The sequence below is a fragment of the Lytechinus variegatus genome, chromosome 11 (genome assembly GCF_018143015.1).
Source record: "Lytechinus variegatus isolate NC3 chromosome 11, Lvar_3.0, whole genome shotgun sequence".
NCBI classification, from domain to species: domain Eukaryota; kingdom Metazoa; phylum Echinodermata; class Echinoidea; order Temnopleuroida; family Toxopneustidae; genus Lytechinus; species Lytechinus variegatus.
Genome location: NC_054750.1, coordinates 2723487 through 2743270, shown reverse-complemented (window position 1 = coordinate 2743270; position 19784 = coordinate 2723487). Strand labels below are relative to the sequence as shown.

Genomic DNA, 19784 nt, shown 5'->3' with positions numbered 1-19784 from the left:
AGTGTTTGAAATTTAATGATGAACATATTATATTTCGCATAAGATTAGGGAATGATAATATAGCAGCATCTTGATTGTTCATGTGAATCATTTCAATATTGTACTTTTTATCCGTTTGTGTATACTTATTTTCAAAGCGATTGGAAACCAAATTTCTTTGTAAGCGTACATTGAAAGAATCTTGAATCTTCATTCTTGAATTTGTCAGACCTCTGTCAGAATTTTGTCCCTCGCCGCGCCGGAGACGAGGTTGTGAATAAAGCAACACGCCCTCTATTATTTCATGATGTGAATGCCCGAACAACACAATCTTGTCACGAATACAGTCGGAAAATTGAGTTTATTGAAGGCAGACAACGCATTAAGAACCTTGATTTTGCAGGAACAGATAGCACCGTGTGGCATGAAACGATAAAAATACACAGTGGTCAAAATAGAAGGACATCATGTCTGTATCCGCCCTGTTTATCCTCGATTTGAAGGGGAAGGTGAGTGAGCTCCACGAAACACCGGCGTAGGCCTAGCCCTAGGCCCTAGATCTACTCGAGCACGTACCGGTACGGTACCGAGCAGTGCATAATGCAAATGGGTGAACCTAAGAAGATGTTTTGACTTTGTTACAAACGATAAAAACTATGTGCCCCGATTTTAGTATTTCAACAAATTGTCTTTCACTAATTTGTGGTAATATTCTAAAGATTCTTAACCTGTTAACCAAGATGAAAATAGCACCTCTCAAATCTTATTCGGCCGCGTTGGCGCGGTGTTTCCCGAACACCAGAATTCACCACAAGCTTTGAAGCTACGCACTTGATTTAATATCATGCAAATAAATAAAGTAGTATTTCCTGTGCCTCAATTTCATATTTCAAAAAATCTTTTTCCCCTCCACAAGGATTTTATTGGCAATCAAAAGTCAATTTATTGAGTCAATACTCTGTGGAATTCGATAATGTGAATTTCCATTTTGTGGGAGAAATTATAGTTAGTAATTAGGCCTACCCAGTTGTGTGTCTGGATGATCGATTTTAGAAAGTCATTTCGAAGAATTTACAAGTGAAGTTTCATCAGTTTTTAGTACAAAATGTTAGGAAATATTATAGAGAACAAAATAGAAGATGATTTCAACTATTGAAATATTTTAATTCATATTTTTAGTGTAATCCAAAGACAAAATAGGCCCTAGAAGGTTTCAAAAATATTAAGTGTGCAGACACCCGACCCCCATCCTACTCACCTAACTTGGTGAAGCTGATTAACACTTGCTGACTGGCAAGCCAAAATAATTCAGAAAATAGCCAACAAAGCTCAAAGTAATGTAGATAAGGGTGTGAAGTAAGTTGGCAATGTAGAGATGTGAAGTATGATGATAATATAGCAGTAGCAGTACCAAAAACCCAGGTTGTCCCGATAATGCAAAGAAGATGAGATGTCTGACTCTGGTGAAACAAGTCCTCGCTGTATATCCAGCTTCCGAAGTGAACATGAGATCCCTTGGCTGGCCTGACTATGCAGCATTGCTGAGTTGTGCACCAAAGCATGGATGAATGCACAGGACTTGGGGGTTTGGTTCTATCATTAGTGTGCACATGTCCAGCCTCTAACCCATAGTATACTCTTTTACCCTTTTTACATACGCTAAAATTTCTTTAACCCCGTACTATAGGTGGGGCTAAATTGCCATTTAGCCCCACCTATAGTACGGGGTTAAGCTTAGCCCACTTTCTTTTTACACAGCATTTTTGCAAAGTGGGCTAACCCCACCTTTATTACGGGATTATTTGGCTTATTTTCTGTTTTTCCCTGCAAAAAAGCAGGGTTATCCCAGCAATTGCGGTGCTAAGAGCGATAGTACGGGGTTAAGATCGCTAGTGTAAAACGAAAGTGGGCTGACCTTAACCCCGTACTATAGGTGGGGCTAAATGGCAATTTAGCCCCACCTATAGTACGGGGTTAAGCAATGTTAGCGTGTGTAAAAAGTGTAAAAGTACTTGTACTACGAATGATCGACAAAGGTATTTAAAGCATGAACTACCACTAGTCCGGGTTAGCGAGTTTCATGTGTGAAAAGCAAGCATTCCTTATCCGGGGTTAGCGATTACAACTTGACATGTGTGAAAAGGAAAAAAATAGTATGGGATTAAGGATAGTATGGTGTTAGCGATAGTCCGGGGCTAAAAAACCCTGTGTAAAAAGGGTATATGCTGACTCCGTACTCCAACCAAGGAGGTAGTTGCCCCAACCCATCCACAGTACTACATAAAGGGAGCAGTCGCACATGCCCCAGGCTGTGGTACATTTTACTAAAACTCATACAGTGTACAATACAATCACTGATATAAACAATGAACTGACAAGTGTACAAATAACAAAATGATTTTACATGTGGAATTCAAACAATATAGATTTTTCTATCGAAGCCATCTTTTGTCAAATCTGCATTGTTTGAAATTTAGTTGGGCAAGTTTGGTAATAATTGATTAGTGAGGATTTAATGATACTGAAAAGAGGAATTGTATTAGTTATTGTACAATTATGTACAGTTTTTTTTACTAAAATGAAAATACAAAAAAGAGAAATTGCGCCCATTAATGATCCACATGACTTGCTTATTATTCAAGTTGTCACTGCAGGTTTGTTGATCATTTTTTGAAAACTATATTACCTTATTATTACCAGATCTACAAGAAAAAATAGTGTTTCTGCAGCCTAGTGTTACTGTAAGGTCTATTTGTTTTCCTGTCGATTTATTAGACTATTTAAAGTTGTGTCTAACATACATGTAGACGGAAAATTCTCAAATGGGAGGAAAGATTTTCTGATTTTTTACAATCCTACACAGACGGAAGACTACCATATGACTCACAATGGCGGTGGTTTGCGCAATGCTTATACAACACAGATGGGGAAAGGGTGCGCTACATGTACCTCACCTTTTTTATTCCTCATGAAATATTACTTTTAATGGGAGAAACAAAGTGCCTGAATGAAAGTTAACTTTTTATGAATATAACCAGCTTACCACAGTGTCTCAAAATATGTGGTGTAAAATCCAAAAAGCCTGTGTCAGGTTTGTTGATCGTTCGCCATGTTTCTATTGCAGCTTCATAATGCACCAGTCATTCCCACAAAAAGGCATACATGTATGTGTGACAGAGTTGCTTGGAAAAATACCATAACCAACATTTGGCTTGAATCCCGTTCTTATTGCGCTAAATTTTCAGCAATTACACAATTTATTCCAGAATCCTTTGGCACTTATCTTTGTATTTACATGTAGGTCTAGATTATTTAGCAAACAGATATTTAGGTATTTATTTCATTGCATTCTGAACAAACTCATTAACATTGTGATCACAACTGGCATTTATCTTTAATCATTTATCGGTGACACAACATTCGCTCCTGCGACATTTGCTCCGGTCTTGATATATTATCTTAGAGGGTATTGGGTTAGAGTTACATGTAGGATTCATATATATTTTTGGTTCAGAATACCGTAATGCAAAGAAAAGGATTAGGGTTTATTTATTTTTTGAGATTAGGTGTACGCTTGGCTTAACATGCAAATTTTCCTTCGGAGCAATTGTCACCGGAGAAAATGTCATGGAACCCATTTATCATCCAATGTTTTATAGACTGCCTCACCAATGTTAACTAATGTTCTATGTCTTCCTTGTAGGTCCTCATCTCCAGAAATTACCGAGGTGATGTGGACATGTCGGCCATTGACAAGTTTATGACTCTTATGATGGACAGAGAAGATGAGGAATCGTTATCACCCATCATCATCCACGGGGGAGTCAATTACATGTACATCAAACACAACAACTTATACAGTATCCTCTCAAACCAGTTGATATTAATTGTGAAATCGCTGCGTCAGATATCAGAAATTGGGTAAAGAATAGGGACTTCAGGTCATGAGTATCATCTCCATTCAACCAATGTAGCCCTATAGATGCTGTGGGGCCCGTTACAGAAACAGTTGCGTTTAAACGCAAGCCAAGAAATCAGTCGCAATTCCAAAATGCATGCTGTCGTTTGGTTGAAAATCAAGTTGTGCCTAAATTTTTTGAGTAGCGATTGATTGCAACTCTTTCTGCAACGGGCCCCTGGACATCCATGTAGGCAGCGATTTTTATTTGTGAGATTTCAGGTTAGATGGGGGGGGGGGGGAGGTTGAGACAACCCTCTCCCATACATGTAGGCTGTTGTAGAGTATTTGAAAATGGAGCGGTACCCGTTTTATTATTTATTGAAGATGAATGGCATCTGCCAATATTCTTGAAAACAAAAATACAGAACACGTAATTTGAGGGGAAAAAATTAAACAAGGTGAAACAGGTTAACAAAATATTACACATTTTAGATGGGAAAAGGGGAAAAATATGCTTGCATTTAAGTACTTTCAGTATAAAGTCTTTGAAGAAATTTGGAGCAAAATCGATATCAGAAAAATTGTTCCCTGCTGTAAGTAAGAGAAGTTTTGGACCACCCTGTGCTTCTGAATGCTTTGTTATATGGCCTTAACCTCTCTCAATCTCAGTTGTTACGATATCCAAGAAGAATGCCAACGTTGCCCTCGTATTCACCATCCTCCACAAAATTGTTGAGGTAAGACCTCTTTTCTTTAATATCCTTTTTAAGAATTAAGTTGTTTTTTGTTAATATAGAAATAGCACTTGCGCTTCACCAAATTTTTTTTCTTCCCTTGTATATTCTCTCATAAAATGTCGTGTGTGAACGTTTTTTGTTTAAAAACCTAATCCCTTTACATGTATGTATAAGGTAAAAAATATATATGACAAAAGTGACCTAGAATTTGATGACATTGGGTCATTATAATGTTCCCTTTAATATCCAACTTCACATTTTGTATATATTTAAAATTTATACAACACAGACCCAAGAAGTACACTAAGTTGTCTATAATTGCTCTTGTTACTGGACATTCTTATTTACATATATTGAAAATGAAAACCAAATTTGTCACTATGCTTCGACTGAAACTTTGTCCAGTACTATCATTTTTTATTGTGAGTCACCCACTGTACCTTAGAATCATTCATATAGATTGAAGAGTGAAACAGATCTAATCAATGTGTGTTATCTTCTGTAAACCCTGTCTATAAAACACCTACATATCAAGGCATAAAAAATTGTTTGCCTTATTTAGCTCTTTCTTTTTGCAGACCTAAAATATACGAAATGCAATGTTTTATTCTTTAAAAAAAAACCTAAATATGTGTTAAAGTGCATGAAGAAATCATTCCATCCGCGATTTACTTTGTGCAGCGTATCAGCATAAATATTTTTCAAATCGACCAACCGACCAAATTTCTTATTTGGGGATTATCAGTGGACCATTTCACGAAAGTTGTCAGTACTGACAAGCTGTCCTTTTCTGACAGTTACTAAACTAACATTCAGAGACCTGTGCATCCCAGCCAATAAAAACAGGATTTTTCTGTAATTGTCAGTTTTGACAAATAAGTCAGTGCTGACAACTTTCATGGAACATCCACCAGGGCAACATGACATTCAGGCAAGAATTCACGATGGTTTTGAAAACCCGCGGTTGAATCCATGGTTTATGCAGATTTCCTGTATAAATTACACTTAATTTAGCACATATTGGGCGCGTGTATAAAAATGTCCAATGCTGATGCAGGCTCTTTTGTCACAGTGCTCCAAATCGATGCCTGTTACCATGGTTAGATACGCTATTTTATTAATGAGTCCACTGTTTGAAGAGTGGACTCATTAATTCAAAAGTGTGGACTCGTGAATAAAATAGCATGGATAACCACAGCAACAGGCGTCAATTTGGCGCACTGTGACAAAAACGCGCATCAGCATTAGACATTTTTTAATATATGCGGTAAAATAAGCGTAATTTATACGGGAAATCTGTATAAACCATGGACTCAAGTGTGGATTTTAAAAACCACCTTTGTGAACTCGGGCCTTGTTGTACTTACAGTAACCTTAAAATGTACTTTTCTATCTTTTGCAGGTTTTCATTGAATACTTCAAAGAGATGGAAGAAGAAAGTATCAGAGATAACTTTGTCATCATCTACGAGTTACTGGATGAACTTATTGATTTTGGCTACCCTCAGACGACAGACAGTAAAATACTCCAAGAGTAAGTCCTGGGCCTCGTAACACAAAATTTGACAGAATAGCCCTTATTTGTTCCTACTCAGTCTACTGAGCAAAATGCGCGTGCAACAATGATCTGGATAGGTCATTTCATTTACGATTAATCACTGACCTCCGTGTTACAGGGCGCTGGTTTCTAATGCGTATCAGTATTGCATGCATGTATGCAACGTTTACAGGCTAACCTGGACTGTGTTTCATAAAGCTGTTCTTAAATTAAGAGCGACTTTAAGAACAACTGGTGATCAATTTCTTGTGGTAAAGGGTATGTTCATTGGTGATGATTTAGCGATTAAGAAAGGTTCACCAGTCGTTTTTATAGTTGCTCTTAACTTAAGAACAACTTTATGAAACGGGCCCCTGTTACTATCCCTTTTGGGGTATTAGAAAGCAAAGGACAAAATAAACAAGAATTTTATCAGTACATGTATGAAAAGAATGTCCACAGTGGTGTAATAATACAATTTTTTAAAATGTAATTTTGGCCTGTATGGTATCTTGCTCCCCCCCCCTATTTAAATATCATTGTGCCGCCCTTTTCTATGTACATGGAGGAGTCGAACATACTTCCATCGCCCCCCCCCCACCCTTACCATAGCAGGATCCAGGGCAGGAGGAGAGTGATTGAAGGTGTAGGCACACTTCACAATATTTGAAAATATAATGGTGTACCCTATTGAATGCTTTGATAGTGCATACCATAAAATACGCGATGACCCTATATCAGTCCAGATAAATTCGCACCCTGTTAGTCCGACTTTGGATCCATGCCTCCCCCTCCCTCATCAAAATAAATACCCTTGCACTTTACCTATGTATGTAGAAAAAAAAAATACATATCACCCTTCCCCCCATCAAAATACCCTTGTACTGCTATGTATACTGTACGTACAAGTAGTATTCAAAACACATCATTGCCATTGCTGTTTGTCCTAACCACCTCATAAATTCTAACTCTCATTTGAAATTTAAATTATTTTCACAGATATATCACTCAGGAAGGTCAGAAACTAGAAATAGCCCCCAAACCGCCCCCAGCAATCACCAATGCCGTCTCATGGAGGAGTGATAACATCAAATACCGCAAGAATGAAGTCTTTTTAGATGTCATTGAATCTGTCAATTTACTGGTAAGCTTCTATACCTTTCTTCATGAATATTGCTTTAATTTGAAAAATGATGTAAAGAGGAAAAGAATGTTTTTTTTTAATATTGCTACTCTGTTTTTATTGAAAGGATTGTGAAATTAACAGAATTTCTTATCTTTAGCAGTAGCAGAACATGAGTTCAAATTGTAAAATTAAACAAATGCTGATAGAACATGTTGTTCATTTGAGAAGGAAAGCTTATGACGCATGTGTTCAGCTTTGGTAAATTTTAGAAAAAGATTCATTTTTCAACTCATCGTCAGATGAGATGAGTGTGTCATAAAGCAAGTGTCATGTGAAAGATGGAATCTAAAGTAATGGTCACGCTTTTGTAAAATTAGAATGTTACTTGTAGATGATAGATCATAATTCACATTATTAAACCATTAATGATAGGCTTTCAGATGAAAGAATCGATAAATGATTAGTGTAGACAAAGTGATCTGGGTCCCGTAACACAAAGGTTAGCGATTAATCGTACGCTTGATTTTTACAATTGATTGTACGTTGTAGTCAATGGAATCAATCGTAGAAAAATGTTCTACGATCATTGCTAAGCTTTGTGTTACGGGCCCCTAATCTGTGTATGTTTCCTCTGGCAAGGCCTAGATTAGATTGCCTGGTATAGTATATACAATAAATATTTATTTTTTTTTTTAGATGTTTTTATTCATTCTTGAAAAATAAAGAGATATGTTTATGTTTGTAATTTGTACAAAGTATAAATAAAGTACAGGGCTTCTTCGATAGAAAGTATAGAAAATAACTCTTTTTTGGCATTTTTTCTGAGGTTTTGATATAGACTTGTCAATCATCATTAAATCAGTTTTGAAATTAAAGATAAATTCCAGTATTGGTAACGACCTCAAAATGACTTTTTACAGAATCTAATATAATGACCACCCAAGTGTCTGTTTGTATGAATAAAAAAATATGTACCAAAGGATTCTGGAAGAAATTGTGTAATTGCTGAGAAATAAGCAAAATAAGCGCGGATTCGGTCTCTTCCGTCGGGTCTTTATTCCAGCAATAATAATACACTGTCCCACGTGTGCCTATCTGTGTTGGTGATCTTCAGTGTGAACATTTTTCAGCGTAGATTTCAAGATTTCACAAAGTTCTGTTTATGTAACTGTACCAGATCTAGATCCTCGATGATTTACTGCAATTACTGGCATTTCTCTTTAAGAGTTGGTTTGTTTATCTTTTCAGGTGAATGTTAATGGTAATGTACTGAGAAGTGAAATCATAGGATCCATCAAGATGAGAGTGTTTTTATCAGGAATGCCAGAACTCAGACTTGGACTCAACGATAAAGTGCTCTTTGAAAACACCGGCAGTAAGTACACAAGAGAGCCTCAAATCAATGCTATACATGTACTCAGTAATGTCAACAGGGGTATCATTAGGCCCTCTTCGCTATTTGATTGTTCGCCAGGGTAAACAGTCAAATAGTTCCTGGTTTTTCAGAAATCACAATTTTTTTTCCTATTTTAATACATAACCTACTAAAGGACATATTAAATGAGCAAGTTGACTCCGTCAATTGTCCCTGTACAGCACCCATGACATGCACGTCAATACAGCTGAATGATGCACAGAGCAGCCATCATTGTCATGTCTTGAAAGAGTTACATTGTTTGGAATTCTTTAAATTGTAGCATAAATTTCATTTTTTGTCTTGCACTTTGTTGTCCAATATCAAAGATGTACTTTTGGTAATCGAATGTCTCAAATCTGTAATCAACATCTGGCGGACATTTGATTGGTGCGAAAAGTCATATTGGGTTTCCATTTGTTGGTAAACTGATCGAATGCTTTGATTGTTCGAGTTTTAATGCCAGGCCTAGTAGTTATCATCAGGGACTATTTTGAGTGGTAGAAATTTCATAGCCTGACAACATGCCACAGGGGGTTGGGTGGGGGTACAAAAACTTGTCTGTTTCAAGGTTTAAATATTAAGGCTTAGATCACAAAGGTGGTTTTTAATAAAACAATTTATCACATAGAGCTTAGCTACACCTCCTACCCCCCCAAAAAAAAATGCAAGAAAAAACATATTTATTTTGAACTTTCATTGTTAGCTTGCCTGTCAGAGCAATCATTTGTTTTACTTTATTGGGTCACTTTTTATAGTTAATAAAGAGATTTTGTGTTTGAGAATAAGTTGATTTTGAATAGCAATTTTAATTTGTCATAATCATTTGCTTGTTTTTATTGCCATAGCTTTCTGTTTATGACATTTTTGTTTTATGTCGTTTTTAAAATCACAGTCGTTTAAACCGTTTTGGTGTTTTTCCGTTTGTTTAGTGCATGGTTCCTCATGTACGTTGAGTTGTAAGGTTTGTGAATACATGTAAAGTTTTTTTGTTTTTCACCTTTTCATCTTTCTTATTCCTATTCACTTGCACAAGTAACAAATGGGTGTGCTTTGCATCCAAAATCTGTTTGTATTAATTTCATAATGAAAGAAAGAGCAGTGAACATATAGGGATGTGTATGCAAAGGTTCAGCCCCTGTAGAATTTTTAGGGGAGGAGGACAGGTGGGGGGGGGCATAGTTTGGATTATCTCAGGGGTGTATTTAGACCTTCTGGTCTAATTTAATTGGTATTCATAAAGATGAGACATACTGAATGTCCAAAAAATTAGGAAATCATTGAGGCAATTATTAGTAACAAGACAATTGGGTGAGGTGTATTCATTGGCATAGAATGTTGATTATGTTGTATGTTTCTCTAGCTGTATCTGTGTGGTTAATGATCTCTTATGACTATACAGCTCTCTGTCTTTGTTTGTCTCCCATCCTCTCCTCTTTGTTCTGTCTTCTCTTACTCTCAACGTCCGTTTGTACGTTCGTTCGTCCTTCTTCTCACGCCTTTGACCAATCCTCCAATTCTCTTGACCACAAGGAGGAAAGAGCAAGTCAGTCGAGCTGGAAGACGTCAAATTCCACCAGTGCGTGCGTCTCTCCCGGTTTGAGAACGACCGTACCATCTCTTTCATACCGCCCGATGGGGAGTTTGAACTCATGTCGTACAGACTCAATACCCATGTGAGTCCTGTGGATTTTTGATTGATGGTGATATGATGATGATGATAAGAGTTGGTGTGATGATTAGGATGGATTATGATGATAGTGGTGACGATTATGATGGTGGTGGTGGTGAGGATGATTGGTGATGATGATGATGATGGTGGTAATGAAGACGATTGTGATGATGATGATATGATGATTAAGACTATGATGGTGATGATGATGTTGATATTGATGATGATTAATATGATGATGATGGTTGTTATGACGATGATGAGGGTGGTGTTGATGATGATGATGAGGGTGATGATGATGATGATGATTATCAAGGAATGGTGACGAAGATGATAATGATTAAAGATCACGTAATCATGATTAGGGTAATGTTGATGCCAGTAAAAATGACAATGCCTGTATCTGGGGACCGTTTCATAAAGAGATCAAACTATTGTAACTCTGCCATTAAATTCAATGGAAACCTTGATTTTCATTGGCTGCTTAGCCCTGTTACCATGGTAGTTGGCATAATGGCATACTTACGGTAGTTTCTCTTTATGAAACGCCCCCTGAACCATATCTCAAACCAATTACCCTCCTTGACTTCAGGTTAAACCGCTCATCTGGATCGAGTCTGTCATCGAGCGTCATTCTCATTCCCGAGTGGAGTACATGATCAAAGCAAAGAGCCAGTTCAAGCGAAGATCAACAGCAAACAATGTAGACGTCATCATTCCCGTTCCAAGCGACGCAGACTCGCCCAAGTTCAAGACGACTGTAGGCTTTGCCAAGTACGTGCCTGAGAAGAATGCGGTGGTATGGCATATCAAGTCTTTCCCAGTAAGTATATCGCTTGCAAATATCGGTGTGGAGCGTTGTGGCCCAGTGGATTAGTCTCCGGACTTTGAAACAGGGGGTTGTGGGTTCGAATCCCAGCCATGGCGTAATTTCCTTCAGCAAGAAATTTATCCACATTGTGCTGCACTCAACCCAGGTGAGGTGAAATGGGTACCTGGCAGGAATTTATTCCTTGAAATGCGTGTGCGCTGTAATCATAGTAATTACGGCAGCCAAGCTACAGCTGGGGTAATAATATCCAAGTCCTTTGGAAGCGCATAGAGACATTATTCATAATTGTGATATGCGCTATACAAGAGCTGTTTATTATTATTATCAATTGTATACCTCAATGGCATTCCATGATTAATGATATCAAGTGCGGTGTTAAAGTCTAGTGCTGGTTCTTTGACAACACCAACACTGGTCACAACAACTTCCTTGAAATCAGGCTCGACCTCGGAGATATGACATATTTCCAGCAGTTTGTGTTGAGTGCTGGTGTTGAATGTCGTCTGCTGAACCCAGCATCAAAGCTGGTGTTGGCAATCTCTGTATAATTTCCCCATTCACCAACACTACAAGTGATATCATGTTCTCTTCTCCACGACAGGGAGGCAAGGAATTTCTGATGCGAGCTCACTTCAATCTGCCTAGCGTAGCAGCAGAAGAGGCCGAGGGGAGACCTCCTATCAGTGTCAAGTTTGAGATCCCTTACTTCACAACATCAGGCATTCAGGTAAGCTATCTTAGATTATATACACCCTTTAATATTTAGTCATAATCAGGGCAAGAACTTCTGTATTATCATTGGGGTGGACTACACACATGTATACTTTGAAAGATAGATCACTTCCAACCAGTCAAGTTTGAGATCCCTTACCTCACAACATCAGGCATTCAGGTAGGCATCCTTTCATATCCAGTAATATTCAGGGCGAGAACCTCTTGTGTTAGCAATGAGATGGATTTTAATTCTGGGTTTGAAGGCGTAGAGACCTAGATAAGTTCAAGACATCTCCAAAAATGTATTTATTTAACATGTAATGATCTCGGTGCCCAACATTCTTCAACTTCTTCCCAATTTCATTTTTTAGTTTGTACTTGATTCTATTGTTTCACCTAAGTGGATAGGGATATGTTATGCGCTATAAAAGAACTAACTATAGTATACGGTATATAGTGGAGCGTTGTGGCCCAGTGGATTAGTCTTCTGACTTTGAAACAGAGGGTCGTGGGTTCGAATCCCAGCCATGGCGTAATTTCCTTCAGCAAGAAAATCATCCACATTGTGCTGCACTCAACCCAGGTGAGGTGAATGGGTACCTGGCAGGAATTTATTTCCTTGAAATGCGTGTGCGCTGTAATCTTAGTAATTACGTCTGCCAAGCTACAGCTGGGGTAATAATATCCAAGTCCTTTGGAAGCGCATAGAGACATTCATAATGTGATATGCGCTATACAAGAACTGTATATTATTATTATTATTATTATGGGTAAGTTATATTGCATTTCTGTCAGACAAAACACTAAAGTTGCCAGAATACATGGAAGGAATGTCACACAATTTTGCACACGTCTTTTTATGCATGCAAACATAATGCAACTTTCATTTGCCATTACCACTACTGTTCTATCAATTTAAAGTCATATTTTGGATATGTCCTATACCATCTCTTATACAAGGGAAACTAGAATCTTATGTTTTTGGTCTCTTTCTTTGTATTTTTCAGGTTCGATATTTGAAAATTATTGAGAAGAGTGGCTATCAAGCCTTACCTTGGGTTAGATACATCACTCAGAATGGAGATTACCAAGTCAGAGTGCAGTAACTGTCCAATCAAAACCTCTTCGCATTCACTCATCCTTTTGTAGAGTCATTACCAGCCTATAAGAGCAGGCGTTATGTTATCCAGATAATGGATCAACAGGTGGGTGTTTCATAAAGCTGTTCGTAAATTAAGAACGACTGGTGAACCTTTCTTCCGTGCTAAATAATTACTAATGAACATAATGGTGAACCGTCACAACAAGAAAGGATCACCAGTCGTTCTTAAAGTCGCTCTTAACTTACGAACAGCTTTATGAAACGGCCCCCATGTTTAGTACACTTATACGAAGGAGTCTTTTAACTACCTTATACGAACTGCATCCTCGAGTCAACGACCCTTTCATTTCTTCATACATTATAGAGCATCAATGCACGTATATCTGCATGAAATACAAACATGCAATCCACCCAATATACATTTGGCATTGTGCATAGTCAAACTCACAGACAATGTTTGACTATTATGCTCCACATCAACGTGCATTGTAGTCCGTGTGCAATCCCAGTTGATGTATAATTCAATTTTATGGTCCTCTGTATTCTGTTGGAAATCGACTGGACATAATCTTCATCTGTGCATTCAGTCGATGATTATACATAGTGTCTCAGATTCCTCAGAGTTTTCTGTCATAGGTACAAAATACCCTTCCCCCTTTAAAGGGGTACTCTAGGCTGAAAATGATATGATGTGAAGAGATAAAGTAAAATCACACACACACAAACAAAACACTGAAAATTTCATCAAAATAGATTAAGAGATAATAAAGCTATAACATATCAAAGCCATACATTATTTTGATGAAACAGCTCTATGCATGTCTTCATGAATATTCAATGAGCAAGCTGGTGATGCCATATCCCCCCTTATTCTTTTGTATTTTATTATGTGAAATGAAATGTGTTCGAAATTTTTCCTCTAATATTGAAAACAATTGGACTGACTTCCGATTTAATTTTTGTTACAAGGGGCACTTATCATAAACACTTGTATGAAAATATAAATTGATTATGATTTTGTGTAATAACAAAAGAAAAAGGCGCGATAGCTCAGTCGGTAGAGCGGGGGATTCATATTCCGGTGACCTGGGTTCGATTCCCACTTGGTGCGCTAGTGCCCTTTGGTAAGGAATTGATCCTCAGTACCAGGTCCTTTGGAGGGGACCTTAAGCCGTCGGTCCTCTGGTTGCTTGCTAGCATTCATGCTTTCTTAGCAATCGGGTAAAAAATCATCAATCAATCAAAATAAAGAGGGGACTGTTTTTGCGTCCTCAGTCAACCTATTGCATATGCATGATGACATGTCATCCGTTTTCACAAAATATGGCTTAACTTTTAAATCAAATAAACTTGCTATTTGTTTTCATATTTTGAAGAAATCTTTAGTGTTTTGCCAAGTGAATTTTACTCTATTTAGATCTAAGTATTATCAGCCTGGAGCACCCTTTTAACAGTTAATCACTGTAAAGCAAGGAAATGTGGCTTGAGGATGAGGAATTGTAGTAAAGTGATATGGTCTTTAAAATTTTATCATGAATCATTTTGAGGATGTAAATTTGCAATTATAGAAATAATATAATATGAACATGTGGGCCCATATATCTGAAGTCTGGTTTGAATTAGTATTAGGCCTTGGTCTAAATTGATGCTAAGACTATGGGATGCCAAAAAATATTAAAAAGCTCTGTTAACTTTTTCTTTTGATATTCTCACTGTGTTACTTCTGTATGCTTCAATGGTGAAGTTAGTTATCCACAGACGGTTATGAAAGATTTGAACACTGAATGTACTGATGAATGCGATCTCTACAGTTAGAAATTTGTGTTGTATTTGGCTGTCCATAGTTCAAACACAACATTAGGGGTCCGTAACACTAAGCATAACAATTGATCGCACACTCGATTTTTAAGATTGATTGTACATTTTAGTCGATGCAATCAATCATGAACATTTGTTCTACGATCATTGCTAAGCTTTGTGTTACGGGCTCCAGGACAGAGTTTATATTAAACCAGAGTTGAGAATTAGGTCCATGGTGTACAAAGTGTAACAGTTATACCTTAGAAAAAGTTCTGTGCATTCCTGTGATGTGTGCAGGAATTCAATGGCCCGAATTCACAAAGGTGGTTTTGAAAACCCACGGTTGAGTCCATGGTTTATGCAGACTTCCTGTATAAATTACGCTTATTTTACTGCGTATATCAAAAAATGTCCAATGGTGATGCACGCTTTTGTCACAGTGTGCCAAATTGAGGCCTGTTGCCGTGGTTATTCACGCTATTTTATTAATGAGTCCACTCTTCAAACAGTGGATTCATGAATAAAATAGCTTAATCTAATCGTGGTAACAGGTGTCAATTTGGCACACTGTGACAAAAGCGCTCATCAGCATAGGACATTTTCTATTATACGCGCCTGATATGCATTAAATTAAGCATAATTTATACAGGAAATCTGCATAAACCATGGATTTAACCGTGGGTTTTCAAAACCACATTTGTGAATTCAGGCCATAGTGGCTTTTTGATCCCCATTTTTTTTCCATGCTTAAATTGGAGGACTAGAAATGATAAAAACAAAACCGCATAGTGGGGTAAGATGCTTAGATTGTTGTGAAGGTCTCTTGTGTTGGATATTGAATGTGATCCTATTATGAGCACTTCAGTCTTTAAAAATTTACATTTCTATCATTCTTTCCAATAAGTCAACTTGGTATTAAAAGCAGTGACCAAAAATTAAGGAATCACAAAGAAAGATTACTCATTTTATCTCTTTGCGTGATTATGCATTGTACAATATTCACACTTTACGTATGACTCAAAACACAATGAAGTCAGTATTTAGGGCTTTGGAACTTCCATTTTGTGTTACATCAAAATGAAGCAAGTTTATGTTGGAGCCAGAGATTTATAGTTCAAAATGATAAAATAATTGTTTCGTAAAGTACTCAAAGTTCAATCTCTATTCGCATGTTTCTTTGTTCCTGTCTTGTAAAGGCTATTTTTGGGTCTTCGTGTGGATTTATGTTGGAAAGTCATCCCTGTATTAAATCGAAGCTGATACTTTTTTTGTACATGTGATGTGTATATAAAGGTCACTCTGAATGTTCACTTAATTGTTTTTCCACACCGATGGATATGATATACCACTAATGGGGTGTTGCACGAAACTTGCAATCAATTGCAAGTCTATTTTTGGTCTCTATCAATGATATGTCTTGCAGTTAATTGCAAATTAGTGATTGATTGCTAATCTCCTTGAAACAATAAGTTTAATCTGATTTGCTATAGCTAACGTTGATCTGTCAGTTGTAAAATTGCGACAGAATATTTGCAATTGATCGCAAATATTTTCTTGCAACACCCCCTATGAGGATCAATTTATTAGGAAAACAATCTTTGTGGACATGCTGGGGAGCGTTTCATGAAAGGACTTGTCGGACGTTTTATCCGAAAAGTTCTGTTTCGTCCGACAGTTACCATAGTAACAGTACCTCTCAGCCAATCAGATTCAAGGAAAGTTGTCAGATCTGACAACTTGTCGGACAAAACTGTTGATGAAACGCTCCCCTGGTCTCCATTCTGATGATTGATTTCAATAATGCCAAAAAAGTATTGAAAATGACATTTCTACAATGAAAATATTATAATACTAATGTAGGACTTTACAAGTACATCGTGAATGTTTTATTGAATTCATTCCACCCTAATTGAAATTTCCTTTGAACTTGATTATTTATTACATGTGGTATGGCTTTTAGCATATTGATTTAAACCTTTGCTTTTAGACAAGTACTATGATGTTCTCCGTACACAATGTAGTTTCCACTTTTCCATCACAGCCTTGAGTATCTCAATTATATGTTATAGCGGTTTTTAAACTATCATGAAGTACGATTCTTCTTTAAGAAATCAGAAGTGTTTTCTTTCAATGAATTTTCTTTTTGTCTCTCCTTTAAATATTCTCTTGCATTTCTTTGTTATTATCTACCTATCAAATATTTTCTCAATAATTAATAGAAAATAATAATGATAATAATGGCATATTTCAGCAGGGTAGCCACTTCAGATCCCAAAACTGTTCTCCCAGCGAGTCCTATCATTAATAATAATACTTCAAAATAATTCAAAATCCCAAATGACCAATCTAGAGATTCAATGTTACATTTAGATGTGGCTATAATCTGCAGTTGTAATCTTGATTGCAAGAGGATTTTTTTTCTTCATTAATTCCTGGGCCCTGTGGCTTAAACCATTGATTGAACAATCAGTTGTAACTTTACCCCTGGCAAATAACTACATGTACATTTTTTTTGTCTTCATTAATTCCTGGGCCCTGTGGCTTAAACCATTGATTGAACAATCAGTTGTAACTTTACCCCTGGCAAATAACTACATGTACATTAAGAAAACCCTGATACAATCGATCGTAGATATTGATTGTATCTCTTCAATTCATCGTATGTGATGGGGCCATGGATTGTGAAACAGTTCTTGATGAAATAAGATCAGAATTCAGGGCAATATTTTATTACGCACTGCCTTGCTGTCTATATTGCCATCAAATAAATGTTCTTTGTGATGTCGTACAAAATGTTTATGTTGGCAAATTCAAATTGATTTTTTTATACCTGATGCTACTCACAGATTGGAGATTTGTTGATTATGTTACCACACACATTTTGCATAGACCCCAAGCCTGCATACCGGTATACAGTGTATGCACTATGCAAGCTCAGTCTCTAACGGATTAATTGACAATTCTTGTAGAATACATGCATAATTATTCTATTTTTATTCCTTTAATAGGCAAAAAATATGTATAAAAAAATACCCATGGATTGGTTTAGCACAACAGCATTTCCCCTGCACTCTGAAGATGATCAGCAAATGTGTAGTACATGTTATTTCATCAAAAAATTCCTTCTTGTTTATACCTTATTCCTACCTTTCTTGTATTCGTTTTCTAAATAATATATATTTCAATTACTTAACCATCATTCAATTTGTAATAGAAAATGAGCGATGGAAAATTATATGTATTTAATTTTACTTTCATACACAGACTAGTTTGTTTGAAATAATCCAATATGTGAAAATTTATTTTGTCAAAATTTTCCAGTAGAATTTTTCTTTGTTTATCAATGAGAATGGTAAATTTTGACAATGTTGTCAAACACGAGATTATGTAGAGAAAATCAAATAAATGTACTATTAAAGATAAGTCATTGTTTTGTCAAATGATTTCTTTTGATGCTTTGGTGTTGTCCACTGTTCATATGCAGTATGGGTAAAAACAAACTCTTTGAAAATCACCAATTTAATTTATCGCATGAGAATTCCTTGAGTAGCTCTAAATTTCATTGGAAATATATTTTCAATTAAATTATTGGAATTAATACTGAAATGTGTTTATTAAATAAACAATTATCATGTTAACTTTAAAAAAGAATTGCAATGAATTTTACCAAATTTTTAATACTCCAACTATTACAGAATTCAAGGACATCTTTATTCATTCATTGCCTTTGGCACAAATCAAATTGGGTATCACAACAAATACTAACTCCTAATTATCCAAGCGTAAACATATACCACATAAAAATGGTATCAAATTATTCTGGGGAAGATATTCTTTCAGGAGATAGTTGCAAGTTTCGGCCATGTTTTGTCATTGAATTAATATTTGAAGTGTAAAGTTTTTTTCAGACTCCCACTGTATGATCAGTTTTCAAACTTTGATTTATTCTTTCTTATCTTCTCTTTCGCTTTTCTCTTTATCTTGCCCCCTTCATACCTCTTCCCCTCCCCCCTCCCTTGCTTTCTGCCACCCCACCCATTCCTTCTCACTTTAATGCATTCTCTTTATAACTTTTCACCTCTCTATGCTTGAAGGGAAAACATTTATTTTGAGAAAAGAGAACTATATCAAACGAGTATAGTACAATTTTCTTCAAAATTAGGGGGCTGTTTCATATAATACATTTGCACTGAAGTAATATTTTAAAGCGACTGAAATCATTCAATTTGATTGGCTCATTTTGAATTTGTTACAGAAATTCTATACTTGTTATGTTGAATCTTTATTAACCAAAACCCTGGTGTAAAGTAAGAGACCTGATATTTCAAAGTTTTGTGTATTTTCACAACTGTCATGTGCATGGTATGCGTATGAGCGAGCCAATATCATCAAACACTTATTTTGTATCATTTATGGAATATTTTGTTTTCCAGGCTATATTGTGACAAAGTTTTGATTCATCCCTGAAAAACTGGAATCGCCTTTGTTATAACCCATTGTGATTCAATCTATAGGGTCCTTATCAAATCTGCATAAATTGAAATATACAATTTATATACTAGAATATGAGAAAAGGGGAAACATTTTCATAATCATGTTTGATTTATTTTTTAATCAAAATAAACTTTCTTGAGGGTTGACTTTCCCTTTGAACATGTCAGCTGTGGTTACAATCTCTCAGGCAACAGGTTTCCTCTCTTCCACACTGAACTCTCTCCTACACTTTATACCTTTCTCAAGCACCCCCCCCCCATTTCTTTTCTTTCATAGGCCCCTCTCTCCATCAGTTCCTTTTATAATCTTTCTATCCAATCAATCATATTGTAATATTTCCCATCCGATCCTCTTCAATACCCTACATCTATCCCTCTCCACTCATTATATTTCTCAATCCTTCATTGATCCTGTCTCTCTCTCTCTCTATGCCTCTTATAGCACCTACATGTACTCCCCTCCCATTGATAACCCCCT

The 19784-nt window shown here is 36.5% G+C and overlaps 1 protein-coding gene across 2 annotated transcripts; it reads left to right on the top strand.

Annotated features, from left to right (window-relative positions):
* Window positions 1-263: 263 nt before the first annotated feature.
* On the top strand, window positions 264-14044 carry LOC121423951 (AP-1 complex subunit mu-1). Of its 2 annotated transcripts, none has more exons than XM_041619501.1 (10): window positions 264-488; window positions 3683-3839; window positions 4550-4617; window positions 6020-6150; window positions 7153-7297; window positions 8528-8654; window positions 10230-10369; window positions 10958-11188; window positions 11799-11924; window positions 12919-14044. In XM_041619501.1, exons 1-10 carry the CDS (start codon window positions 447-449, stop codon window positions 13015-13017), a joined length of 1266 nt encoding a protein of 421 aa, XP_041475435.1. In that variant the 5' UTR covers window positions 264-446; the 3' UTR covers window positions 13018-14044. The 2 variants fall into 2 exon arrangements, with proteins under 2 accessions (XP_041475435.1, XP_041475434.1); XM_041619500.1 differs by having other exon boundaries at window positions 10227-10369.
* Window positions 14045-19784: the final 5740 nt, after the last annotated feature.

Excerpts from the sequence above, each read along its gene's own strand:
- LOC121423951 (XM_041619500.1), top strand. The coding sequence starts at position 447 with ATGTCTGTATCCGCCCTGTTTATCCTCGATTTGAAGGGGAAG. Across the intron at positions 489-3,682 it reads TCCTCGATTTGAAGGGGAAG|GTCCTCATCTCCAGAAATTA; the intron begins GTGAGTGAGCTC and ends TCTTCCTTGTAG. Across the intron at positions 4,618-6,019 it reads TCCTCCACAAAATTGTTGAG|GTTTTCATTGAATACTTCAA; the intron begins GTAAGACCTCTT and ends TATCTTTTGCAG.